The sequence below is a fragment of the Kogia breviceps genome, chromosome X (genome assembly GCF_026419965.1).
Source record: "Kogia breviceps isolate mKogBre1 chromosome X, mKogBre1 haplotype 1, whole genome shotgun sequence".
Taxonomy (NCBI): Eukaryota; Metazoa; Chordata; class Mammalia; order Artiodactyla; family Physeteridae; genus Kogia; species Kogia breviceps.
Window position 1 is genome coordinate 72,222,129 of NC_081330.1, and position 27,155 is coordinate 72,249,283.

The 27,155-nt window shown below is 52.2% G+C and overlaps 1 protein-coding gene across 5 annotated transcripts; it reads right to left on the reverse strand.

The window, feature by feature from the left end:
• Positions 1-4,412: 4,412 nt before the first annotated feature.
• NLGN3 (neuroligin 3) lies at positions 4,413-26,969 on the reverse strand. Of its 5 annotated transcripts, XM_067023943.1 has the most exons (9): positions 26,842-26,969; positions 24,130-24,207; positions 23,551-23,694; positions 22,859-22,918; positions 18,651-18,710; positions 16,783-16,932; positions 10,519-10,704; positions 7,216-8,005; positions 4,413-6,367 (listed from the first exon to the last, which is right to left on the reverse strand). In XM_067023943.1, the coding sequence occupies exons 3-9, from the start codon at positions 23,654-23,656 to the stop codon at positions 5,524-5,526; spliced, it is 2,196 nt and encodes a 731-aa protein (XP_066880044.1). In that variant the 5' UTR covers positions 23,657-23,694; positions 24,130-24,207; positions 26,842-26,969; the 3' UTR covers positions 4,413-5,523. The 5 variants fall into 5 exon arrangements, with proteins under 5 accessions (XP_066880044.1, XP_058906369.1, XP_066880041.1 ...); XM_059050386.2 differs by lacking the exons at positions 24,130-24,207; positions 26,842-26,969 and having other exon boundaries at positions 23,551-24,094; XM_067023940.1 differs by lacking the exons at positions 22,859-22,918; positions 24,130-24,207; positions 26,842-26,969 and having other exon boundaries at positions 23,551-24,094.
• Positions 26,970-27,155: the final 186 nt, after the last annotated feature.

Consider the following 27,155-nt stretch of genomic DNA (forward strand, 5'->3'; position numbering starts at 1 on the left):
GAGACTCCAGTAATATTTTTCTGAATACTTTATCATGAGACTTTCCAGCTCACGTATCATAGAATCCCAGTAACTCTAGAGGTCATCCGGCACAGTCCTTTATCAGATGCTTTCTTTGCCTTTGAATCACCCACATGGAGTGATTGTCCAGTCACTGTTTGAATATCTCTGGTGATGGCAAGCTGCCTACCATTTGGGGTAGTCCATTATAATTTCAGAGACTATCACTAATCATTAGAAAGTCCTTCCTAAACACAGCGAAATGCTTATATCAGGCTGTTGAGATTAGGAATTTTTTTCTTTTCTGTTTTTGAAACTGTCGGTAATAAATTTTAAAAGGACATCAAGAGGCTGGAATCATGAGGCAAAACTTTTATTATCATTTTTTTCATTATAAAAAAGAAAGAAAAAAAGCCTCTTCCTTCTGTTGAACCAAAATCTGCTTTCCTGTGACTTCCACCCATTAGATCTCAGAGCCCTTGGAGTCATACACAGAATAAATCTACAGCTTCCTCTTCACCATGAGCCCAGTAATTATTTGCTGACAGTAGACAAATTTCTCTGGGGATTTGCTAGTCCCCTCACTATTCTCACCACTCTTTCTCTGGCTGTACTTTTGTTGACATGTCCTTTGAAGTGTGATGCCTGCGTTGAACGGAGGACCTCAGGTGTGGTCTGACCAGTGCAGAGTAGCACAAGATGATCACCTCCTTTATTCTGGATGTTATACTCTTATTAATACAGCCCAAGGTCACAATACTTTTTGTAACAACCAAACCGTGCTTTTGACTCGTGGATCATGATGAATTTTCATTTATTCTAAAACCCTCTAAGCAACATCTCTTACTTCCTACAGTTGTACTGTTACATTTTGGAATTCAAATAGGTGACTTCATATTTGTCCCTGTAAACTTTGATTTTGCTATAGCGAGTTTAGCCTCATGACTGGTATATATCATACCAGCCTCTTGACAGCTCTACGAATTCTTATTCTGTCATCTCACATTTTGGCTCTCTCTCCCAGCTATGCGTAATTTTCAAATTTGATCTAGTGACATTAAAACAGAAAGAACCCTTTTGTGTGTGGTTGTTCAACTGGTTAAGAATCGCTTAGAATCCCCACATTTCTTTATATCGTCCCAAGAATATGGTGAGAGAATGTTTTATTGAACTCCAAATAGATTGTAGGGGTATCATTCTCCTCATCTGCCCATCGAGTCACCCTATCAAAGGAAATGAGCTTGAGCGGGGAATATTTGTTTTTCCTGAATCCATGCAGGGGCTGAGTGATCTTCTCTCCCTTTTGTAAGTGCTCACCAATCCTCCTTTTAATCATTTGTTCTCAAATCTTGCCTTCAATCAATACTTAACTCATTGATCTCAGTGACAAGGCAGTTTGCAACCCTTTCACCCTCCATGGGGTTTTCAAAGACATCACCAGTTGTCCTGCAACTTGAGCTGCGGGTCATCATAATGCCCTGGGCAGTTATTGACCTAAACTATGAGATGGAGTTGCTCAGAGCAGCTAAAGGCTCTCTGGGACTAGACTGCCTTGAGGAGCCTCTCTCTGGGGCTCACTTTGTCCCTTTGACTCTGAAAATCCTTCTCTTTGCAGAAGAGATGGAACACAAGGGTTGCCGAGGAGGTTTTGATTCCTCTCTGTAAAACCGTTAGCAAATGAAAAAGGACGCCCCATGACTCATCTGGTAACACCCAAACTCCTCAGCTGTTATGAAGGCCTCCACAACCTGCCTTTCCGATCTGATTTCCCACCATTTAACTTGAACCCTCTACTTCGGTCAAGTCAGTTCCCTCACTGCTCCTGAAGCACATCTAGACCTTATCTCCATGCTCTGGCTGAGGACTTTCTCCCAATTTAGAATGCCCACTATTCCACCCATCCACCCAGATCTCATCATAGCCTTTCTTGCAATTTCTGTAGCTCCTTTCATATTTATCATACAATTGAAGTCACAGAGATTATGCATGTCACTCATTTGATCATGGTTCAGTTTTGTCTTCCTGACAGTATGCACACCAAAGGGGGTATGTTTTATTCCTCATGGTATATAAACCAGCACAGGGCCTGGCCTACAGTCCTGATAACCAACCTCACTTCCTACAGAGATTTTCCACAGTGACCAACCTCTGGCCCTTCACACACCACAAGTTCAGATCCCAAGATAGCTGTGTCCAGCTCCTCAAAGGACTAATATAGAAACTAGATAAATCTAGGGATGCAGGCTGGACGTGGTCTAGGCACTAATGATTTTTGCAGTGTGAAATCAAATCTAACTATACCCTCGGCCCTTTAAACAAGAACCTGGGCTTTTTTAGCTGGGCTCAGGGCTGGTGGTCAACAAGGGGGCCAAGAACACTCAAGGCACCCCAGGACAGCACTGACTGTCAATTAGACTGAAACCCTGCCTGCCTTGGATGTCATTCAGACCTTTTGAAGGTGTGAAGACCAACTGTAATCTCTCACTGATGGGTCCCAAATAGGATTGGAGCTGGGTTTGCTATGGCACCTTGAGTTCTTAGAGGAGAAGCAATGTCTAAATCTTCCCAACTAGAAAGCCTCCTAATTTGGAGGTACACCCCCCCCCCCGCAGAAGAGGAGGCCCAATTTGGTAATATCTGACATGGAGCAATGAAAGGATCATGACAACAAAGACTCTGAATTGATCTAAAATGGTCACGTAACCCAGCCCTCTCTGCCTTCAGGAAGGTGAGCAGCATTGCTTCCCTTAGTCATTCACTCAATTTGGCAACTGTTATTGAGGACTTACTACGTGCCATGATCAGCTCCTATCTACAGCAAAGCTTTGCCTTGTGTCTAACAACCTATTCCCCTCTATCTGTCTCAGAAGAAATGGAGAACAGATCACCAGCTCTGTCCTGATTTAGGAGTTACATTTTTGAAGTTACATTTTTGAAGACACTTGTCCTATAGAGGTGCTCTACAATTATTGAATGTTACTTCATCAGCTTCTTCCTTTCTAAATTAAAACAAACAAACAAACCCTAGTCCTTTGGCACATTGTTTTTGCTCTTCTCCAGACCCTCTGCAGCTTTTCCACATATGCTGAAAATGTGTTGACCAAGGGCAGACCCATGACTGTTTTCAAAGGCCTAACCAATACTAGGTAGAGTGGAGAAAGTTGAAGACCATGAGAAAGGTCATATGTTACTGGACTGCATTCTAGATCTATTTCTAACACTGTGACATTGTGCTTTTCTGAGCCCATTTACCCAATTATAAAATAAGTGTGTTGGACTCCATGACTCTGAGGTTATTTCTAATTCTAAAAAGTTGGGCTCTGATTACTTCCCAGTGACTCCATACGAAATTTTTGTTATTATATGCTAGTATTTGAGTTAGTTTTGGAAAGAAGGAAGGGAGGGAGGGAGGAAGAGAAAGAAGAGGGAGCAGGGAGGGAAGAGAAAACCAGTTCTACACTATGGACTCAGACTCATTCAACTCGTGACCCACCCTTCCAGCCTCCCCCCAGTTCTTTTTTTCTTTTTTAACTAACCTGGGTCAAGTAAATCATTGCCCATCTCTCTTGTCCCCACGTACCATATTAGTATATTAGTCCTCGATTTTGGTCTTTGTACTACCTTGTGTTTGTCCCCTCTGAACATCATCCTGTTGTGTTGGTTCATCTCCCTCATTTTGTCAGGGTCACTTTGAAGAATTCTATTCCTGGTTTCTGAGGTGTCAGCAACCCCGCCCAACTGTCACACTTGATGAGCAGACTCCTGGTTCAGTCCTTCAAGTCACTGAGAATAATACGATACCATAATGCTAACTCTGTGGAGCCCATTGAATCTGTCCCCCAGGGTTGACAGGGAGCCACTGATCACGATCCTGGAGAGGAATGCTCCCAGAGCCCCAGTGACTTCTCCAATTCTAATGCATAGACCAGGAAACCATTATCTCTTGGGAGGAGAGGGTCCCTGCTCTGTCAGTCACCCAAGGCCAGGGAGTCCACATATCTGATGCTGCACTGGATTCAGACACGAAAAAGAATTTCAGCATGTTAGAGGGCAGACCTCCTCCCAGCCCCCAGTCAAGGACGAGGGCAGGGCGGTGGCAATGGTGGCAGTGGCAGAGGCAGTGGCGAGTGGTGGTGGTGGCAGCAGAGTGGTGCGGTGAAGAAGGAAGTGTGTTTTTTGACGTTTCATTAGGAGGCCGGAGGTGCTGAGAGGAGGCTTCAGCTGCAGGAACCCAGAGCATTGGGGGTAGGGGTAGTGGGGTGGGGACTGCAACCTGATTAAGATTGGAGAGGCCTTCATACAGGGGGCCGGTAGTGTGCCACCCAGACTTGTATCAGCTTAAAGGCACAGGATGCAGAGGGAGGCGCCCTACCGGGAGGTCTGTTGGGCAAGGCCTGTGCAAGGGAGGCAGGTTGGGAGTGCTAACTGGATTTTTTATTTTTATATCAAGACACTGTGTTTAAAATTTTTACAAAGGACAAACTCCGTGGGTTTCCGTTAGTGTTTTAAGAACTTTTCTTTTAAAAAAAAGCCAACAACAACAAAAAACACCACCTTTTTGAAAGAGAAATGACAGACACAAAAGAGACTCTGTAAAGAAAATGGGGCAAATTTCTGATAGTATTACCCCAAGAGCAGAGGCAGAACCCAGATTGTACCCGGGGCACCGATAATCACATGGCCTCCACAAAACCTCCTTCACCAAATCTGCAGTCCCTTGCCTGGTCTAGCTAGGCCGATGCTCCTGGCCTCTGGGGGACGCAGGTGACCCTGTGGTCTCTGCAGCCCTCCGCAGAGATACAGAGGTGGCTGGCAAGTTGCCCCTTAAGGCCCTCCAACCCCATCCAGTGAGATCCCCTTCCTCCTTCTCCCCATGGTTTTGCTCGAACCTGTTTCTTTCTTGGGGGCCATGTTCCTTGGTCGGATTGTACAAGCTGGGAGTTCCAGAGCCAGAGAGACCTGGGCCTGGAGCCCTCCCTTCCGGAGCTTCTTTGCACCCATCGGTTGGAGAAGCATTTGTTCCAAATTTTTTTTAAAAAAATCAACAAAAACAAGACCCAGAAAAAAGACCAAGTCTGGGGGAGAAAGAGCTACTCTGCTCTTTAAAGCTCCCAAGTCTGGAGTTGGTCGGTGGTGCAGTTCCAAGAGAGGTGGAAGGCGAGCACCAAGGGGGTGTCCAGCTGGCGCTTCAGGCTCCCCAGTAGTGTCTGTGGTCAGGCTCGGGGAGCCGGCTTCAGCTGCTGTTCCTCGGGTCCTCAGTTCCCCAAGGACTCATTTACGTCCCCATTTGAAGGGTTTGTTCAGGTTTACTTCTTTATTTGTGTTGCTGCACATGCGGGTGCATGCCCACATCTGTCTATGTTTGTGCAGGTGGGTCTGCTGTCGGGTGTGGGTGCGTGCGTATACATATATGTCTCTGTGCGTGCGTGTGTGTGTGTGTGTGTGTGTGTGTGTGTGTGTGTGTGTGTGTTCATGGATCCGGGAGGGACAGAGCCGGGATATATGCTGGGCTCTGGGCTGCAGCTATACCCGGGTGGTGGAGTGTGAGTGGGGCAGCCCGGTACTGTTGAACCCTGCGGCAAAGGTGTTATAGGGGTGCAATGTCTGCAGCCCCACCAGGGAGTTGGGGATCATAGTGATAGTGTTGGGGGTCATGAGTGGGATGTCATCAGGGGAGCGCCGCAGGGTCAGCGTGTAGTCGGGCAGTGCAGTGAGGCGCAGAGTGTCATGGGGGGGACCCGCCTCACACTCGTGGTGGGTGGGGCCCAGCTGCAGTGCTGCCAGCTCCTCCTCGGGAGCAGCTCCCAATTCAGGAGCCCCGGCTCCCCTCTGAGGGCTGGGCTGCCTCAGGGGCTCCTGACGCCTCTTGTCCTTCCGATAGTAGAGGGCGGCGAAGGCCAGGACATTAAGGAAGAGGAGGGAGGCCCCCACGGCAATGGTGACGCTTAATTCAGTGGAGTAGTCACGAGGGTTCTCCACCAGGAGCGGCCCTGCATCCTGGTCCCCGTTCCAGGACCCTTGGGCGTTCTCGTTGCTGTAGGCGGGGGAGATGGCTGGCCGTTTGGTGCTCCAGGTCTTGCCATTGGGCCTGCGGGTGATGTGGGAGCTGTGGGTGGTATCCGGGGGCGGCACTTTGGTGGTTGTGGACGTGTAGTGGAACATGTCATGCAGGTTGTACAGATGGGGCACCAGGTGTTTCCAAAAGGCCACCTTAGTGGCACGGTAATGATCGCGGACCCTTGGCTTCAGGCCGATGTGAAGGTAGAGCTGGTCTCGGGGATTGTATTTGGACCAGGCCACTTCCTCAAAGCGGTTGGCCTTGGTATGAATGAACTTGGTGTCCTGGGGGACCGGTTTGTTGGGATCCCTGAAATACCACATGGAAATCTGGGGTCACCACTCTACCTAGATGAGGAAAGGGCCCAGGATTCTTCCTCTCACACCCAGCCCTAAACCCCTTTCCCAGTACAAAATGTCCCACCATTTCCATCTTTTTCAGGGTCCATACCCCTCTTTGTCCCCAGGCCTTTAACTCCTATTGCCCGTGGCATCATGGAGACCATTTCATCCTCTGCGCCCATCCTGTGAGATCAACCTATAGGACGCTTCTTCTTCTCACAAGCTACAGAACACCCATCAATCTTTTCAGCTGCCCAATTTTTCTGAGAGCCCTTTAAAAGCTCTTTCTGAATGTACTTTATTCCCACTTCACATGGCCTCCGACCATCTAACCTTGAATCCCATAGTTCTGCCAGTAACTCTCACTCCTGCTCAATCCTAATGCTAACTGAGTTCTGAGCCTCAACAATTTTTTTTTTTTTTTTTTTTTTTGTGGTATGCGGGCCTCTCACTGTTGTGGCCTCTCCCATTGCGGAGCGCAGGCTCCGGACGCGCAGGCTCAGTGGCCATGGCTCACGGGCCCAGCCGCTCTGCGGCATGTGGGATCTTCCCGGACCGGGGCACGAACCCGTGTCCCCTGCATCGGCAGGCGGATTCTCAACCACTGCGCCACCAGGGAAGCCCCTCAACAAAATTTTTAAGAGAAGGAAATGGCATGAAAGACTAGAAAGGGGGACATAGGAAGAGGGAAGAAGGGGTTACCAATCAAGATTTGGGGACTGTCTTAGGAAGGGAGATGATGGGTGAGGTTTGGATAGAGCAGCAGAGGGGAGGGCATGCTGTGGTCCCAAAGAAGAACCCCCAATTTCTCCTTACCCGGTCTTGGCAAAGTTGGTCCAGTAGGTCATGACGACAGCACTGAGCATAACGTCATTCTTGGAGAAGTTGCAGGGGAAAAGGTCAGTGGGGCCTACCATAGGGACACCGAAAACGTAGGGTACTTCATCCCCATGAGCTGCGTCTGACCAAGCAGGCTTCATGAGGCTCTGGCAGTGATGGTAGAAGGCGTAGAAGTAGGTAGGCGAGCCATAGCGGGCATGCAGATCAGCTGTCACCACGGAGGGCTCCACCCACTGGTGGTCAGTGAAGAGCGCCACCAGTGTTTTACGGCGGGTCTCAGGATTGTCACGGTCTGCCCAGTCTGTGTACATGAACTTGATGGTCTCCCGCAGGGTGTCCTTACCCTCAGGATAGCCATACAGATTGTCCACAAAGTTGGATACTGAGTAGTCAAAGTCAGTGCCAGAGACACCATCCTCAGGGTCCACCACCCCTTCCACAAACTTGAGTCCCTCACCCTGGTTGACACCTAGCATGATGTCGTAGTTGAGGAACTCGCCCTGTTCCATGAGAATCTCCGGGTCATCAGGGATGACATCACCGTCAATCACGGGGCCAAAGGCCACATGGTAGCGGGCAGGCTGGATGTCCTGCTCTACCAGCTCCTTGGCACTCTTTTGCCGAAGACAATCCACCATGTCGACAGTGTCTAGCACGTTACAGCCTACCTTGTCTGCCAGCAGGCTGGTGTACTTCACTGGTTGGTAGTTCACAGCCCAGCTGGACAGAGCAGAACCACTTTGGATGATGGCCCTCTGGAAAAGCCCTATAGAAAATAAGCATCACCAGGTCAGATCTGTCGTGTCTCTCACAGCCTAAGCCTCCCCTGCTTGTCCCTGAGGGACAGATCGAACACCTCCTCATTCCTTTGTTACTGAGGCTGCCCTCTGGGTTGAATGGACTGCAAAGGATGAGTAACCCTTTTGGCTGGAATGATGGGTTAGGACCAGAGGAGGGGTTGTTGGGCTCCTTTCCTGACTGGTCCCCTGCCTGCTTCTTGTTTCCTTGTTCTGGGTGATGGTTGGTAACTTGGGGGTTAAGGAAAATCCAGGAAGAATTAACCCCTTGGGTCCCAGACACCAGCTTCCTTATGCTCCCTCTCTTTATCTCTCCTTGTCTTCCCCTCTTGCTTCCTGCCCAGCTGGGCCCAGCTCTGTGCCAGCACACCACCAGGGAGCTGGCGCTTCCACCACAAAGGGGTCTTTTTCATGAGAGATGAGAAATGCAGGCAGGAGAGAGCCTCACATTCTGGGAGTTTAGGGAAAGATTCCCGAGGGCAAAGGCCCTATGGTCTGAAAGTCTCCAGGGAACGTGCCCTCCCAGGCTGTAACCTCCACAGACACTTTCCTTTTCCTGAAGCTACTGATGCCTCAGATCCAGATTTCCCCCTAGGTGAGAGGGAACCAGTCCCGCAAACTCAAAAAGTAGATGATTCTTCCCCCCTAGGGAAAAAAGGCATCATTCTCTCTCTGGCCCCAACATTCCCAAGTAAAGGAGAACCTGGCCCTCAGGTGCACAGTTCTGTTCCTCTAAGAGAAAGGGAGTTTACGGGACTTCCCTGGTGGTCCAGTGGTTAAGACTCCATGCTCCCAATGCAGGGGCCACAGGTTCGATCCCTGGTTAGGGAACTAAGATCCTGCATGCCGCATAGTGCGGCCAAAACAAACAAACAAACAAAAAAAAACAAAAAACAAAGAGAGAGAGAGAGAGAGAGAGAGAGAGAGAGAGAGAGAGAGAGAGAGAAAGGAAGTTTGCATGGGTGAAAAAGAGGGAGAGAAATATAGATGAGTACTTAAGTGAGCCTCACTTTTTGAAAGCTTATTCTCCATTAATCAGTTACAAAAAACCAGAGAGAATAAATCTTTTTAAAAAGATTTTTAAAATGTCTTTATTGAATTTGTTACAATATTGCTTCTGTTTTCTGTTTTGGTTTTTTGGCCACGAGGCATGTGGGACCTTAGCTCCTGGACCAGGGATCGAACCCGCACCCCCTACACTGGAAGGCAAAGTCTTAACCTCTGGATCATCAGGGAAGTCCCAAGAGAATAAATCTTTAAAGCAGCCAGGTCTCCAGGGACACAGGCCCCCTATGAGACAGAGAATAGCAGCACACCAAGAAAGGCCTTCTCCTCCCAGGGAAATAGTCCCTAATCAGAGGAGGCACCGTTCCTCTTTCCAAACAGAGGCACCCTCACAACTAGTCACTTCACCCTCCTTGGTGGAAAAAAGGAATTCCTGTTCCCGTACTGTCACCTAGAAACATATTCTAAAGGAGGGATGTACATCCGACATTCCCTACATCCCACCTTAGACTTCCCTCAGAGTCCCTGGAGTGATAGAGACAGAATTTCTAGGTCAGAGAAGGTGATTTTTCTCCTTCAGAAAGACAGGCCTTCTTCAGAGAGAGACTGCAAGTCTTCCTGTTAGAATATCACTAACTCATAAGGTTGATTTCAGTAAAAAACCGTGTCCTCTCTTACGGCCTTCCTTATCTTGGAGAAGGACACATTTTGAGAAGATCTCTTCTTTGTGAGAAGCTCATCTTTGCCTCACAGAGGTAGAAAAGGCTCTTATAGTCCAGAGGTGAAGAGAACACTTCCTGCTGAGCAAAAAAAAGGCCCTATTTGCCCCCCTTGGAAGGGTCACTGGCAGGGGGACCCACAGGAAGGAGAGAGGTTTCCCTTCAGGCTACAAATGAAAGTCTCCCTTAGAGGGGGTTGTACAGCCCGGGGGCGGGAGAGGTCTGGTCTGGAGTCTGATAAGAGCTCTCCATCCTTCAGGCAAAGCCCACCCCGCCCCCCGGCCCACCGTCAAGGGCAGTTCCCATCTTGCACAGACTCGTTCTTCAGTGAGAAAGACAGAGAATGTTTCTTACACCTAAAAACTAATTTCCACTCTAGAGCTCTACCCGAAGTCATGTGTCCTTCCCACACAGAAAGATTTCCCCCCGCCCAAAAAGAGCCGTTGTCCTTCAGAGAGAGACATTCTACTCCCACGCTCCTCAATAAGACTCCCACATCAGGAGAACATTCCTTTCTCAAGATGTAAATGGGATTCTCTCCTTCCCTCTCTCACAGTGGGAGAATTATATCTTCCCCTCAAGAAACATTTCCCTTCCACTTCTCCCCAAAGGGGCACCGAGCTGGCAGGTGAGGGCTGCTGACTCCCCTGGAGGCTCCTGGGACGTGGAATTGGGTACCCTGGAGCCTGGAGGGACTGGGGCTCAGGGTCGGCGGCCAGCACTTGTTTAGTTCCTGTTTCGTTCCAAGAGCTACTCACCCTCAGAGTGATGCGACAGCGTGAGGAGGCTGACACAGGACGCGCCAATGCCCGAGCCAAAGACGGTGATACGGCGGGGATCGCCACCGAAGAAGGCGATATTCTCGCTCACCCAGCGGAGGGCCTGGATTTGGTCAAGGAGCCCGTAGTTGCCCTTGGCAGCCTGATCGCCAGTGCTCAGGAAACCTGGATTCAACAAAGGGCACGAGGACAGTGAAGGTGGAGGATTTGGATGACGGTGACAGTTGGAGGCATGAGGACGGAGGATGGGCATGCAGCGCAGCTCTTTCCACCCAGCTAGTGTTAACCATTGCTCCTTTCTGCAAGGACCAGCGCCATCACTATAGGAAGGATCGGCTTCCTACCTCCCACCCATTCTCCAGTTTGGAAGGCGAGGTCTCCAAACCGTTCAAAAGGGATGCCTCCAGCTGGGAGACTTAAACTGCAGGAACTGCAAATGACCAGGACCCAGCATCCTCTGCCCTGATGTACCAGCCGGGACATTACCCTAGCACCTGGCAAGATAGAGTGGAAAGAGCAGGGACCCTGGAGTCAGTTTGGTTTGAGTCCTGGCTCTACCACTTACTGGCCATGTAGCTTTAGGCAAGTTATTGAGAATCTCTGGGCTCTAGTTTCCTCTTCTGTAAAATGGGGATAAAATACTTCAAAGGGTTGTAACAAGGATAAAATGAACATAAGCATCTCAAATATGCTCAGCACATTACACATCTATAGTTACTTCTCTTTCCCCATCCTTCTCTCTCTGGAGGAAGTGAAGATCCCAAGAGGCTACAATTCCTAAGCCCTCCTTGCCCCCCCTGTCCAAGTTCATCCATTTCCACTTCCTTCCAGGGTCTCGGATGCCCCCCTTCTCTTCATTCTCACGGCAGGTCCTCACTTCCCCCTCCTCCAAGACCTAATGAATCGGAAACTCTGGAGATGGGGCCCAGCAATCCGTGTGTTTTACAAGCTCTCCAGGTAATTCTGATGCCTGCTAAAGTTGGAAAACCACTAGGTTAGACCATCTTTTTCGTCTAGTGGAGAAATGGGGAAGTCAGTGCAGTGCGGTTACCACAGAAACAGGTCTTCCTGCCCACCCACTGGGATTTGCTGCTGAGGAGACATGTCACCATGGAGACTACCTTCCCACCCACCTGCTGGGATTTGCTGCTGTGGAGACTTGTTGCCATGGCAACTACCTTCCCGCCCACCTGCTGGCTATCCCACAGAGATGTCCTATATTCCCCCCCACCCTGCTTCCATTTTAGTCTGATCTAGCTGCTTCATTTTTTCTGTCTTCCCTGATCCTTAGGCTCCTTGGAAGGCTCTATCTTCTCCTGCCCTAGGCTTTTAGAAAGGTTCTTTCCAAGTGGGTAGCTGTGGTGCTCCTACACATTGGAAACCTATACCTGGATGAGTATTTTTTGACCCCACAGTTAAAAGCTCATTCGTAGCCCCTGGGATCAACTTTGTGGGAGGCCATGTTTGAGGAGGCTCCCTCAGCTCACAGAGAGTTCTCTGACGGTCCTGGTAGTCCACGGGCAGAAGCTGACCTTAAACAGACTCAAGCAGGCACAAGACCCCATCACTACCTTTCTAGAGTCCTGTTGTTTCTAGTTTCTGTAAAAGAGCTCATTTCACCCTCTTCAAGCGTGTTATTAATTTACCTTTGGTGCAATTAAGTATGTGAAGTACTTAGTTATTCCTCCCAGGACCTAGTCACAAGCCCTCTTTAGCCCCAGGTTCCCGATGAGGAAATGAGAAGGAATTAGAGAAAGCCTGAATGAGGATGAACGGAGGAGCTCTTGTTCCTCTAGACAAGAGAACCAGCTTCTCCTTTGCCTGGCTCATTCACAAGCTGAAGTTCCTCCTGCAAGTCTTAAAAAAGTATGCTGACCAAGATCCATCCTGGCTGTCCAAGCCTTGCGACCCTCCAGCAAAAATCACTATGTGTTTCTCTTAGCCTGCCTGTCCTCTCTCCCTCCTCTCTCCTTCCCCCGTTTTCTCTCTTCCTTTTCTCTTATTTTCGCAATAGCAGACTTGGCTTCAGTCTTTGCCAAGGTATCGTTCAGTGAAATGTGTCAAATACGTCGGTCCTAACCAGCAGTAGATGCAGTAGATTTGGATGCAGTAGATTTCTCCAACATGTACCTATCTCCTGGGTTAGAAACAAAGGTCTTAAAGGGCTGGGTGGAGGATTTGACCATCACTCTCTGCTCCCTCAGATCCCACGGACCTCAGGATAAGAGGCACTGAAGCCTGTGGATGACGTCATGCCAACCATCCTACTACAAGCATCCTGCTTGAAGTGCTCTATCCAACAGGCTCAGGCAGATGATACAGCAAACGTCGCCAACCTCAAGCACACAAAAACCTGTCAGTCTGGGAGAGCGGTCACTCGCTACTAGCTCCCCAGTAACTCAGTCACCCACAGAAACCATGTGAGAATGAGGACTGAAACACCAAACTCCATAAACTGTTACAGCAAATCTGAGCCAGTCTCCCTGGGCCCAAGTTTATACTGCAGTGCATGGTAAGCTGCTTGACAACAGAAGACGGGGGAATCTGGCATATTGTATCAAAACCAGGTATCTGTGTCACCCAAGGCTTGACATTTACCAGGTTTTCAGTTTGCCTGAAGGGTACCTGAGCAAGAATGTAGGATTAAATTCTGAAACCCAGAATAAAACTCGGCAAGCCCCTACTTCCTCAGCCCCAGGGATATCCACATCCTGTATCCTGATGTGGTCCCTTTCTTTTGTTGGTCTCAAGCCCAGTGGGGGCTTCTCCAATTATAGCTACCCCTCTGCCTCAGATGGGATCCATGGAATAGCCTGTGACATTCTCCAAATACATGAATCACCAAGATGTCTAAAGAAGCACCTTGAGGGAAACCGTCTGTTTGGGCTCAGGGCTCAGAGAAGCTGATGGGAGGGAGGGTGAACGAATGCATATAATTGAGGTCCAAAATGGGCCACCTGTTCTGGGATGTTTTGGGAAACAAAAACAACAAAGCCTCAGCTCTACAGCAAAATCCCCAAGATTCAGGGACAAACCCGTGTTCTAAATCTGGCGCCAAGAGACAAAAACATCTTGAATGTACCCAGAATCCAATCAGCGGCTTATTGATTACATTTGTGTTCCAGAGCAGGCACCAAAGGGTACACAGGAAGTGGTGGGGAACTTCTGGCCAAATCTCAGTTTATGGCTCCTTCTGAGGTTTGGGTAATATTAGTTTGATCATTAACTATTTAAGCCCAAAGAATAAAAATCCTACCCCGAGATGTGCTGTTCTGGTTATCCAAAGGAGAGGAGGATATAAGGTGGTGGTGGTGATGGGGTCTTTTAACCTGAATTTCGTGGATTAGTTTCAGTGGGATCTACGAAATAATTTCTGTAAGTGTGTGTGTGTGCGCGCGCGTGCGCATGTGCATGCACATGCATTTTTTGGGGGGAAGAGTCCATAGTTTTCATCAGAATTTCAAAGGGGTCCAAGACTCCCCAAAAGGTTAAGAACTTCTGATATACGAGCTTAAGGATTAGAGCAATTGAAGGGTTGTGAAGTAATCAGCAAACCAGGATATCATAGGGAGCGCTCGCCAGCAATAATAGCCTTCTGTGCAGCCCACAGCTCCCAACCGACACTTCAAATCCTGAGTCTCTCCTCTGTCTCCTTTCTGCCTCATTTCTGTGTCACTCTTATCCTCTTTTCTCTTTCCCACCCTTTCCTTCTCTTCCTTATTTTCTCCTCTCTTTTCCCCCGATGCTCCACTCTCTTTTGTTTCATCCCTACCTGGTCCGATCATTTGGAACTGAATCATATTCTTAGTATTCTCCGTGCTTTCCATTGATCCTTAGAGACTGGAGCTTTGTGTTGATAATTTTTAAAAGCAACTGAGTTGAATATTTCCTGTCACTCTCATTTAGAAAATAAAGTAACACAGTTACTTCTGGCCTTCAACTACCATGCACGTGTGCCTGTGTATCTGTGTGTGATTACGTTTGTATATGCATTACTATTCAGGAACTATGCAGCCCAGGTATGTGAGTTTGCAGCCACCTTCATGGTACCATTTTTACTATCAGAGACTCAGATCCCCTTTCTCAACAGGACAGAACAGCTTACAGAACAGAGCCTTGCCATGATGTCTGTGGCAAGTCAGAGAGACAGAGGAGCAGTGCATACGTCACACCCAGCATCCAGATGCCACTGAAGGGAACGCAGGCTCCACTTTTTTCAGGGAATATCATTTCTCTCGTCTGAACCCCCAAAAGGTGTCTTGCTATCCCACATAGTATTAAGGGGAAGTTAAGAGAAGATTGCCTTTCCGTGTATGTAGATGCACCCAGAAGTGAAACGCAGCTCTGGGGCCTCTGGGATGCCAACTGGCAAAGCCAAAGACTCAAAAGCAAATTAAAATAGGGTCCTGTCAGCCAACAAGCCCTGAGTAAGCCGTGCCTAATTGCTCGTTCAGCACCCAGGCCTGCAGACCTGAGAAACAGCCCAGACACCCACTGGGACCCAGGACACCAGCCCTCCGGGCAGGAAGTTGGCTTCTTTGTGCCACTCCAGGGCTATGGGGCCGCGTGTGCCCTCGGAGGCCTGGGTGAGCATCCGAAAGGGAGCAAGGCCATGTGTGCTTGGTCGCCCTCTCTGAGGCACTTGCTTACCTCAAGACCTTGGCCACAGTTAGGCATTAACAGTTACCAAGGAAGGCACAGGGTAGAGAGGCAACCTAAATCACCAAAATAAGCGTGTGGGTGACAGAGTATGTGTGGGGAAGGGGATATGGGTGTGTATCAGGAGGTATTTGGGAAGTAAGTGCGTGTATGTGGGAGGGAGATGGTGTAATGGGTGGGAGTGTATGGGGATGTATGTGTGGAGAGAGTAGAAGAAATGTGCAGTGTATGTATGTGGGATATGTAAGTGTGGGGTGTGCATGAGTGGGTATGCGGGAATGGATAAGGATGACCAGGTGTGGGGATATGGATGCGTGTATATTTGTGGGGTAGGAATATGTAATATGTATGTATTGGACATATATATGCCAGATGTGTATAGGAAGAGTGTGTGTGTGTGTGTGTGTGTGTGTGTGTGTATGTAATATGGGTACGTGTATTGGGGCCTGTGGGTGTGTGTATAAGGGGGGATGTGTAAGCGTAGTGCATGGGATGTGTATGTAGATGTGGAAGCAGGGATATGAGGGGTACATGCATAGTATCTGTGTACTATGGGCTGTGGACGTGCAGGTATGGCTCCCGCATGTGTAGGGAGGGGAACGCTGGTTCGTGTATGTGTAGGGAAGGTGAGGGACATACGTGTGTGTGTGGCTGTTGCAGGAGAGGTGGAAGTGGAGTGTATAGGGGAACGTGGATCTGTCCGTGTATGTGTGGAAGGAATATTTGTGTACATTTAAGGTATATATATGTGGGGTTTGTGCGCAGATGTGGACGTGCAGGGTGTGGGTCTTTGTGTAGAGTGTATTATGGGGGTAGAGGAAAGTGTGAGCGTGGGCGCACATGTAGTGTATGTGGGCACAGATGTGGATACAGCGATGCAGAGGGAGAGATACATGGGAACGTGTGTGTGTGTGTGTACACGTGCATGGAAGGTGAGAGAAATCTGTGTAGATGTGCGGTATGGTTGTGGAGTGTAGAGAGGCATCTGGGTATATGGATATGTGCATCAGGGAGACTATACGTGTGCAGTGTGTATGGAGTGGTGGGGGAATGTGCATAATATGTGAGGAGGTCTGTAGATGTAGATGTAGGGGTCTGTATGTGTATGGGTGTGTATGTGTGCTTGCGGGGGGTGAGCGAGAAATAGACGCATGCAGGTGGTTGTGGGCAGCATGGATGGTGGACATGTGAGGGTACATGGGTGTGTGGATATGTGATTGGCTAGAAGCAGTATCTGTGCATGTGTGGGGTGTTTAGGGATGTGGGGTGGGTGGGTAGGGATGAGGATAGGACACCAGAAAGTGAATCGACTCTACAAAACTCAGCCAGGCAAAAGTCTGGAACCAGAGACCTGGCTGGAGACTTAAGAGAAGGTGTGAAGATTGAATTGAATTTCCAGTGGCATCTCAACATTCCAGGAGCAGGCGTAGGGACGCCGTGGGGAAGCCCTGGGCAGTTGGGTAGGGGCTATGGTTGTTAGCACCAGCTAGAGAACCAAGGCGACCTGTTCTCAGCTCCTCAGCTTTCTTTCCTCCCTTCTTGAGAACCCAGGCTTCCTTCTAGGCACCCAGCAGGGAACCATACCTAGCACTCCAACCCGATAGTTGAGGGTGATGACGATGACGTTGCCATAACTGGCCAGGACGCTGCCGTCAATCATGTTGCCTGTCCCTTCCATGTAAGAGCCTCCATGGATGTAGACCATGACAGGCTTAGCGCCACTGTCCCGGATGTCTGCAAGGAGAAGGGGTGAGACACAGGCTGGGTAGGCTGCCCTTCCTCCCCCACCCCCGCCAGCCCTGGGTGGGGGGGGTGTGGGCAGCAAAGCTATCCCAGGTGCCAGGACACCACCGCCATCTCTGAGGGCAGGACTCATGGGGCTGTTCAGCCCGGAGCTTGAGCATCAGCCAGAGAAAGTTGGACGTCGGTGATGTTTTTAAAGACTCTGGTTTCAAGTGCCTCCCAGTAGAAGGCAGCCAGGCGTTCCTGATACAGCTAGGTCTACAGAGGCCGTGGCTGGGCCCTGGGGGACAGGGGGAAGGAGGAAGAGAAAGGGCAGGTCCCTTAGCTGGATCTGTGAGTCCCTGCCCTGGGCACCCAGGAGTCCTGGGACCTGACATGGCTTTAGAGAGCAGGGGCTTGGGAGCCCTGAAACCCCCAGGACTAGACCAGTTACATGGAAATACGGCCACTGGCAGCAGCTGGCCCCCCAGTGCAGACAGAGACAAGAGGGGCGGGAATAGGGGGTGGCACAGGAAGAGAACAAGGGAGAATGTGGGGACAGGGGAGTGAATGGCAGAGATGGGGTGTGTGTGTCGGGGTGGGGGAGAACCTTACTGACATGGTTTCTCAGCCATGTGCTCGTTTACCCCATTCTCCCCGGGCATCAGGCAGACTTAACTGGAAACATTGGGGATGGGGAAGAGGTGGGGGCAGAACTAAAGATGAGAGAGCCTGCCCCCAGGCAGCTTTAAGATGAAGATGGAGCCTCTGCAGAGGCCACTCAATGAGAGACCTTTAAGCGGCTGCTCCCAAGCCCCGAGCAGTGCGGCGACAGGGCTGGGCGGCCACGAGAAGGCTCCCAGCCTGATCACCTCGACCTGAAGCCTCTCGGCCTGTGAGCTGGACCACACTCTGCTGCATCGGCACAGCCCTACCAGCCATCAGTGGGCCCCCCTGAGCTGTGTGGCCCCCAGGCCAGGTCTGGGGCGTGGAGGTAGAAGGGAATGCTCTCTGCTGCTGAGCAAACACAACCTGTTTTCCTGAGGAGGAAGGAAGACTGGTTCAACCATCACCCAAGGATCTTATGCCATCCACTGACTGGGCTGTGACATCCTGGCCTCAGCCCAGTGCTTTGGCCCAGTCCCTGTGGCCCTGTTCTGAACCTAATGCAGCCCCTGGCCCTGAGGCCATCTCTCTCCTTCTGGGCGAAGGCAAAGGAGGTTCTAGGTGGCGCTGTTCCCCAGCCCCTGTGGTTGTCACTGCCTCACTCCTCAGTTCAGCATCCTGCTGGGCCCCTCTCCCAGGAGCCAGCCTCCCAGCAGAGACACAGGGGCTCCTCGCCAGCCATTCCGTTTCCTCTGTGCCTCTCCTCGCCCCCGCCCCCCTCAGTCCTGCTTTCTCTCCACTCTCACTGCTGCTCAGGAGGGGCAGGTGCCCGTGAACCACAGAAGATGGGGGAGGAAGCTGTCTCTGGGCAGTGGGGACCCGGGCGAGGAGGATGCCCTCCGCATGGCTCTGCTCATTGTCCCCTGCTCCTGCCAGCTGAGTCCATCACCCTGGAACTCCCAGTGGCCGACCAGGCCAAAGATGGATGAACAGCCCAACGGCCTTGTACAGGAACAGAAACACACCAACGGACGGACAGACAGACAGACGGGGCTTCTCCCCATCAAGAGGGGGAGGGGCTCTGTGCCATGCACCAGCCGCCGCGCCCTGCAGCCCCCAAATACCTTCATCTTCATCCCCGTCATTATCCGCTAAGTCCTCGCCCTGTTTCTTAGCGCCGGATCCTGGGGACCAGACACGGGGAGACACAACAGCACAGAACAGAGAACAAAACAGAGAGAGAATTCAAAAACAGCATGACTGCAGTGTGGCCCAGCAAGCCAGCTCTGGGCCTGGGCCCAGGACAGGCAGGAGGGATGGCAAGAACTGAGGGAATGGGTGGGCTGAGGCCCAGACCTTCATCAGGATGATAGTGCTGTGCTGGCCTCCCTGTGCCTCCCTGTCCCCAGCAGCCTGTCTCAACCAACCACCTTCCCAGCTAGGGAGGAGGTAGCAGCAGGTGGGCCAGGGCGCAGAGCCAGAGACCCACTCAGGGGCAGGACTTCTCCCGGGTGGAAGGGGCTGCACGTGTGTACACAGGCAGGCTGAGCTGGAGAGCAGGGGCAGGCACCAAAGGTGAGAGGTGGCATCGCCAGCATGTGTAGATACGGATATGAGCTGTTAGGGAAGAGCCGGGGACCCCAGCCCTGAGCTATTCGGGCCCAGGGGCAGGCTCAAGCTGGGCCTCAGCTGACCCTGATTCCCACAGGAGAAAATGGGAGATGAAGCTTTCCCTCCGGTCTTCCTCACTGGGGCCTGCTCTGGGTGATGGCAAATGGGGTTCCTGCCCACAGGAACCAGGCCTGAGAGCAGCAAGCATTGCTCCGAGATTGAAAGAGAGCCAGAGAGGGAGGGAGGGAGAGAAGGAAGGGGAAAAGGAGAAAAGGGACATGAGAGAGAGAGAAAGAGAGAGAGGGGGAGAGAGAGAGAAAAAAACAGAGATAGGAATAATGGTAGCAGCTCCTACCATGTACCGAATGGTTACCATGTGCCAGACACTCTACTTCTGCCATACTGTTTGATCCTTACACCCCAATGAAGGAGGGACTATCTTTATTCCTGTTTCACTGATGGGGAAACTGAGGTTCAGAGAGGCAAAGTGACTTGCTTAAGATTGCACAGCTAGGAAGTGCTAGAGGTGAGATCCAAACCCAGGTCTGCTTGATTCCAAAGCCCATGGTCTTTCCACTGCACCATGCCACCTTTCTGGGACTGGGGAAAGGGAAGGGAAAAAATAAGTCAGGAAAGAGGTGGAGCATGGGGGGCAGGTGGAGGGGAGGAGAGGGAAGGAGAGAAAAGAAGAGACCCGAGGAGAGAAGAGAGGCGTTTGGGCCTGGGTGAGCTAGCCCCAATTCTCCTTCTCATTCTAAGGAGATGAGAAGTTCATCTTGAGAATGGCTTTGAGAAACAGGACCCACCGCCTGAGTGCTAGTCAGTGTGTGGAAACGGAGGTCATTCTGCTGGCACCCCAGGGCTTATCCTCTTGTCTAAGACGTCAGATACTCTCGGCCTGGAGGCAGCAAATAGCCCTCTTTCTCAGCTGGTCTGGGTTCCCTTACAGCTATTAATCAAAACAGGAGCCGCCCTCCAATTACAAAATGGCTTTTCAGCCAGGGCAAGAGCCCAGCCTGAGGGGCAGAAACTGCCTCTGGCTTCCCGAACCTCCCGTGGCGCCTACTGTCTTAACACCTGACAACGACGGTACTGCCCTCAGAAACCCTGTGGGACCTGGGGCGTCATCACCCACACAGCAGACAGCCCCCCGAATGGCAAGGAATCACCCATCCCTAAACATGAATTCCCTCCAACCTGATGGGGGTGGAAATTAGGGGACAGGGCCTATCTCCCCCAGGAAATCCTTCTCTTCCCCTGGACCCTGACTTAGAAGGTGCGTCCCATTTGCCCCCCTCTGGGAATGCCCCTGGGTTGCTGCCTTGTCCCAGCCTCCTCCGTACAGATGCCTTTGCTTCCTCAGCTTAGCACTCGCTGAGCAACTTCTTGCTGCCACGCCTGTCCCCCACCCCCAGGCCAGCTCAACCGCCGTCCCCCAGCCCAACACTGCTGCTGCAGGAGCCCAACCAGGGCAGCCCTGCCTGCCCTGCACACATCACAACCCTAACCACCTCTGGGGACGGGTCTCCCCCGAGAGGCAGACTTTTTAAGTCTGTTCCAAATGGCCAACAGGCCCTGGACAGGGAACTCATTTGAGCAGCTAAATGACCAGATGCCCTCTCCCACGCTGTCTGGAACCCACTTCCCAGCTCGGCATGTGGGGCTTAGCTAAACCATCTGAGTTTCAATGCTAGGCTAGGAGTTTCCTCAGAGTAGCGATCAGGTCTTCAGTTATTTCTAAATCTTTCCTCCACCTCATATCCCTCCACATCCCAACAGCACCTAGCATGTGGCCTTGCCCAGAGTCAACAATCACAATTGGTAAGTGTTTGAACTTGACTGGAGCATCCAGTTGGCTCTCTAGCCAAACTCTTAGGACTGGACTGGACTGGACTGCCCTAGACTCTTACTGATGCCCTGGGGGATCATTGCTCCTAGGAAATGGTTAATGTCATCGCCTCCCCCTCTGCCACCCTGCACCCAAGTAAGCAAGTAAGTAGTAGGAGCAGGTTTAAGAGACCCTCTTCCTGAAATCTTTTATACGTTAATGGGACCAGAATAGTCCCCTACCACCTTCAGATGCAGAAACAGAGGTTCTCAAAGGAAAAGACTTGTCTAAGGTTTCACTGTGACTTAGCAGCAGAGCTGGGACTCAGTCGGGCTTGTGGCTCCCAGACCCATACTCTTTCTGCGGCACAGCAATGCGTCTTCATTCGTGCAAAAACATGTCTACTGATTGCCTTCTGAGTGTGAGGTCCTGGGCTGGATGTGGGGAGGTGGTGTACCGCTTATCCCCAGGGCAGCAGACCTCACTCAAAGCTTCAGTGAGCATCAAAAGCGCAACAGGCAGGGGCCTCCCTGGTGGCGCAGTGGTTGAGAGTCCGCCTACCGATGCAGGGGACACAGGTTCATGCCCCGGTCCGGGAGGATCCCACATGCCGCGGAGCGGCTGGGCCCGTGAGCCATGGCCGCTGAGCCTGCGTGTCCGGAGCCTGTGCTCCGCAACGGGAGAGGCCACAACAGTGAGAGGCCCGCGTACCGCCAAAAAAAAAAAAAAAAAAAGCACAACAGGCAGATCGCCGGGCTCTGCCCTCAGAGATTCTTACTTAGTAGGGGCCACTCAGCCCCAGGAATCCTGACGACCCCACTTGGGGGAACCCTGCCCTATGATTTCAAAGGAAAACAAACTCCAAGCTTGTCAAAGGGTTGTAGGGACCAGGCTGTGCTTTTCCACTTGTTCCTTAGTCTTACTGTTTCCAATTTGGTTCAACCCATCCACATTTCACCATTTGTTCCAGAGTAGGGGAGGTGGGAATGACCAGATGGGAGTTGCCTCGCATGCTACAGTGGAAAGAACACGGCCCTGAGGGTCCAGAGACCCAGGTTTTGGTCCAGGCCCTGCCACAGACCAGCGACGGGGCCTTGAGCAGCAGCAAGTCACTCCCCTGGGCCTGTTTCCTCATCTGTAAAATTGGGGTACCAATTCCTGCCTCATAAGCTCCCACAGAAGTGGGGGGGGGATTTTCTGATGTAAGTACGCAAGCGCTTTGCAGAAAACATAAAGTGGTATTTGAACAGGAAGAATTATTACATGGGTAGAGGGCGACAAATTCCTCCCGGAAAGAGGGTCAATTTGCAATTTGGGATCTCGTGCCTCCTTCAGAGTGCACAGTTCCTGGAGACCCCCAAGGTCTGCCACCAGGCTAGCCCAGGTCACTCACCTAGGCCCTGGCCAGAGGTCTTGGGCGGGAGGGGGTGCGCAGGGTTGCTACACCTGGCTACAGTTTGGTCTAAGCTCCACCGCTGGAGAGTTGACTCTCAACTTTCAACCCGGGAAAGAGCACGGAAGGATGAGCTGGTGGCTCCCTCACCAGGCAAAGGTCAGAGCCTCTGGCTCCATCTTGGCGGCTTAGAGTTTCTCCTGAGGTGTCCCAGAGGGAACCACTGGCTCTGTCTTTGGCACACACTTTAGGGTGGACTTTGGGGCTGGGAAGGTTGGAAGAAATGGGGTTGCTGTTTCTCCTCTGAACCTGCCTTAGGCCACCAGAGCCTCCCTGAAGAGCAGCCGGGGCCCTTGGACAAGATGGAGCTTATGCTTGCTCACCGACCGCCCCCTGAGCCTGGGCTACTCGAAGGAAGGCTGGGTCCTTGGGGGCAAGGGCAGGTGGGCAGGCAGCCCTCCCTCTCTCTCTCTCTCCCTCCCCGCCGGCTCGCTACCTACCTCCTTTCCTACAAATTTTCTTGTTGGGCTTTCGGGCGCATTCCTTGGAAATCCGCTTTACTGTAAAATGAATAAAAAACTAAAAAATAACAGGAGGCCTCTGCCCAGGGGCATGCACCCGCACCCCCCAGGCCCCAAGAGCTGCTCTGCAGGCGGCACGTGGCAGAGAGCCTGTCCCACCATCTCCTTGCTTCTGTCACTTACCTTAGTGTGACCCCCGTGGGAGGAGGCATCAGCTAGTGAAAGAGGAGGCACCTAAGCACTGCCCACCAGCCTTGCCCCCTGCCCCCCCCACACCCAGCTCCCTTGGCCACACACACCTACCACCTCTCCGAGCAGGTGGAATGGCAACAGGGGGGCCTGGTGGCGCCAGCATCCTCCCGCGGGCAGCTGCCAGCAGTGACCCATACTCCCACAGGGAACCCCCATCCAGCACCTGGCCCTAGACCTGTCAAAGCTCTCAGGCCTGGCCAGGCCCCTCCTGGTAACAGTGTCACTCACACATGGGAGCTCAGACAATGCTGGGAGAGGAAAGAACAGGGAGGAGGAAGGGGGAGGCCAAGCAGAGTGATGGTTAGAAGCATTTTCACAGACAGACAGATGCATGCAGCAGGGCACACCACCACATGCCAGCCACAAACACAGCGGGGCGGGTGGGAGGCAAGGAGGGCACAGTGCCTGGCCGCACTCACCATCCTCCGTGGGCACATAGACGTTCAGGTAGAGGCAGTCTTCGTTGGGCTCCTGAATGTAAGTAGCGACGATATCCAAGTTGGCCGTGAACCAGACAGGAAGCATGACTTCGGGCACAGCTGTGTGGATGTTCTGGGGGCACACTGGGGGAAAGTGTGTGGCGTTCCGGATGCCCGACCAGGATGGGGGTGGTTCAGGGGGCAGGAAACGTTTCTCGCCGATCGGGGGGGCTGCGTAGGGCACCCCAAGGTATTGGTCCACAGGCCCCAGGATCTCACTGGGCAATGGTACCCGGGCACCCCTTAGCTTCCCAAAGTGAGTATTGACTGTGGGTGCTGGGGCCTGAGTACTGGCCCTCAGCACCAAGCTCAGGAACCACAGGGTGAGACACAGGCTCCGGCCAACTATGGGCTTGGGGCACAGGGACAGCGAGGGCAGGCCAAGCCGCAGCCACATGTTCCGGGCCGGGGGGCTGGCAGGAAAGGCAGACTCTGGGGTCACAGCATCAGCCCAATAGGCAGCCCCTTCATGGCCACACTGACTTGAACCTCAAAACTGAGCTCTCGAGGGACACCTACAGGTGCCCGGCACTGTAGAGAGCAGGTCTTCTGAGCACCACAGCTTCAGAAAGGGGACTCCCTCAGGGCCAGACAGGCCTGTGGAAAGAGGGAAGTATGCGTCATCCAAGATGGTCACGGAGGGCTATGGAGTGGGTCTTTGGGGCCCTGCTGCGCTTGGGCTACTCTCCTACAGTTAGGAGAGGTTTCCCATGCTTGGGGTTCCAGAGACCCTCAGATGATCTCCACTGCCAGTCAGAGCCATTCACCGTGTCTGGGCCATGGTTGGAAAAGCCAAGGGGGTCGACAGATTGACAGTTGTTGCCACTGCAAGTTGCCAGTCCCCGACTTCAACTCCTCAGCCAATGGAGCTCATCGAGGTCAGCTGGGGCCACAGTAGCATGTGGTAGCAGGCGATGGGAGAACAGGAAATGGAGCTCAGGCTCCTGGGCACACTGCGTGGACACTGAGCTCCTAGGCCCCCAAGACCTATGACCCCACACAGGGACCTCAACGTCAGGAGACGGTAGAATTGTGAACCTCACTCTGGGACTAAGGCAGAAGAAGGGGAACACAGCAGATAGGCAAAGGGGCCCCCAGAGAGACCCCGTCTCCCTCTGGCAGGGAAGGGGGCAGGACAGCCATTCACCAGAGTCTCCAGACCCTCCTGTACATTTCTCAAAGCTCTCACTGCTCCCACATCCTTAAGCCTTGGTCCTTTCTGTCAGCTATCTCTAATTCACATGGGGTGCCAGAGACTGAGACAGAAAGCATTCTGCCTAGCACCCTAGGCATTGTTGATGCTCAGCCAGTGTAAAATAAACAGCAGAGTGCGGGGGACACACAGTCAGACACTCATAGAAATAAACTCACAAACACTCAAAGAGGGAGTGAGAGAGCAAGCCAGGACCACAGACACCATGATGTTCACTCACAGAGACATACATTCCAAACTCACAGAGATCGCCTCATATAGTCTCACATTCTGAGACAGAGAGCTTCACAGAGCCAGAGACTCACAGAGAGATACATTCAGAGACACATGCAGAGACTTACTGAAACATAATCACACACACATCGCATAGGTAAATATCCAGAGACACATGCAGCATAATGGTGACACATAGGTGGAGACAGAAACAGAAACAGCAACACACTCGAGGCACACAGGCCTTCTGACAAAACAGTTGTACACTCAACACATATACACAGGCACACACAGACACTTCCGCATGGACACACACACACACACACAATTTAGTTTCCCCCTATTTCTCCCGCCTTCCAAGATTGTGGGCCTGCTCCTTTAAGAACTGGCTGAAGGGGTGGGGGGAGGGAGATTGGGAACGCCCGGCAATGGGCCACCGAGAGAGGGGAATGAGAATGTGTGTGTGTCGTGTGTGTATGTGTGCGTGTGTGTGTGAGTGAGAGAGAGAGAGAGAGAGAGAGAGAGAGAGAGAGAGAGAGAGAGAGAGAGAGAGAGAGAGAGAGGGAGAGGGAGGGAAAGAGGAAAAGAAGGAGGAGGAGGAGGGAGGGCGGGCAAAGCGACTAAAGGGGTGGGGGCTCAGAGGAAAAGGGGAGCAAAGTATGGGTGGTTAGATCCCAGACGCTGCCCAGAATGCACCCGGGTGGAGGGGAGGAGGGGACGGGAAGGAAGGGGTAGGAGTAGGGAGGTGGGGCAGGAGGGAGTGTGTGTGTGTGTGTGTGTGTGTGTGTGTGTGTGTGTGTGTGTGGTGTGTGTGTGTGTGTGTGTGTGTGTGTGTGTGTGTGTGTGTATTGGGGGGGATAGTCCGCAGCTGAGTTCACACAATCCCCCCATTCACCGTCTCCATGGCAACTCCGGGGCACAGACCGCTCATTCACACGGCTTCCCCGCCAGCAACCCCCCCCACACACACACCATTAACCCCCTCGGTGCCGCCCCTCCCCGCAAATTCCATTAACCCTTTCGGGATGCCTCCCTCTCCAGTAACCCTTCAGCACCAAATGCCATTCTCCTTTGAGTCAATTTCCTGCAGCCCCTCCCCCCGTGAACACCTAGACAAATCGACCGACCCCCAAACGCCCTCTGTACCCTAGGACCCACTGTGAGTCTTCAAGGCCAAGATCTCCATCCTGGTCCAACTTGCAATTTGGGAGAAGACAAGGGGAGGCGGCAATGCCGGGGATTAGAATGGCATCTGGGGGTACTTTCTGGGCTGGAGCAGTATTGGGCTAGGGGCATTGTGCAGGAATGGACTGGTGTCAAGAACTGCAGTATTGGGGGCTATGCGGGTTCCGAATGGTATTGGGGGACGGAGCTGCATTGGAATGGGGGAGGATAGGATAAAGGCCTCCATGGGGGGGGCTGCAGAGAGTGGGGGAGGGAGCCTGGCTGTGAGATGCTATGATGGAAGAGAGATGGGGCTGCACTGCGGGGGAGGGGGGACTGGCAATGTACTATACAGGAATGGGGCTGGGGGCCTTCGGGAGGGGTATTTTGATGAGCATGCGGGCGGGCTGTGGAAATAGAGGGACCATGGATGGGAGGATGATAAGGGTGTGGGGTTCAGGGAGGAGGTGGAGGAGAAAAGCGGGGGAGGATTAGGGGGTCAGGGGTGCTGATGGAGAACGTGGGGTTGAGATGGATGGGGAGCAGTGGCTGGGAAGTGGAGCACCCCAGGATTGGGGGGGATGGGATCGGGGCAAGGTATGGGCAGCTAGAGGATGAGAGACCGGGGCAGGCGGCCTCACCTGTTCCCCGGGCTGTTGCGAGCGACTGAACCGGGCCACGGACCACCCATATCGCCTCCAGGCCAAGGGCTCCGCACCCGAATCCCCGAGATCTGCTCTCCGGCAGCCTGGCTGCTGTGCCCGCGCACCGAGGGGGCGCGCTGCGCGTGCCCGGACACGGGGGGGCGCGGTCCCTGCCATTAACTCCTTTTGTGCCAGAGATGGCTCAAGTCCTGGGGCATGGCCCAATTCCTCCCAGGCTCAAGCACGCTCTCCTCAAGCTCTCTCCCCACCCTCTCTCTCTCACACCCCTCAAGTCACAGTCAGGTGATCTT

Excerpts from the sequence above, each read along its gene's own strand:
- NLGN3 (XM_059050386.2), bottom strand. The coding sequence starts at position 24,007 with ATGTGGCTGCGGCTTGGCCTGCCCTCGCTGTCCCTGTGCCCCAAGCCC. Across the intron at positions 22,919-23,550 it reads CTATGTGCCCACGGAGGATG|TAAAGCGGATTTCCAAGGAA; the intron begins GTGAGTGCGGCC and ends TTCATTTTACAG. Across the intron at positions 8,006-10,518 it reads GCTGTCGCATCACTCTGAGG|GGCTTTTCCAGAGGGCCATC; the intron begins GTGAGTAGCTCT and ends TATTTTCTATAG.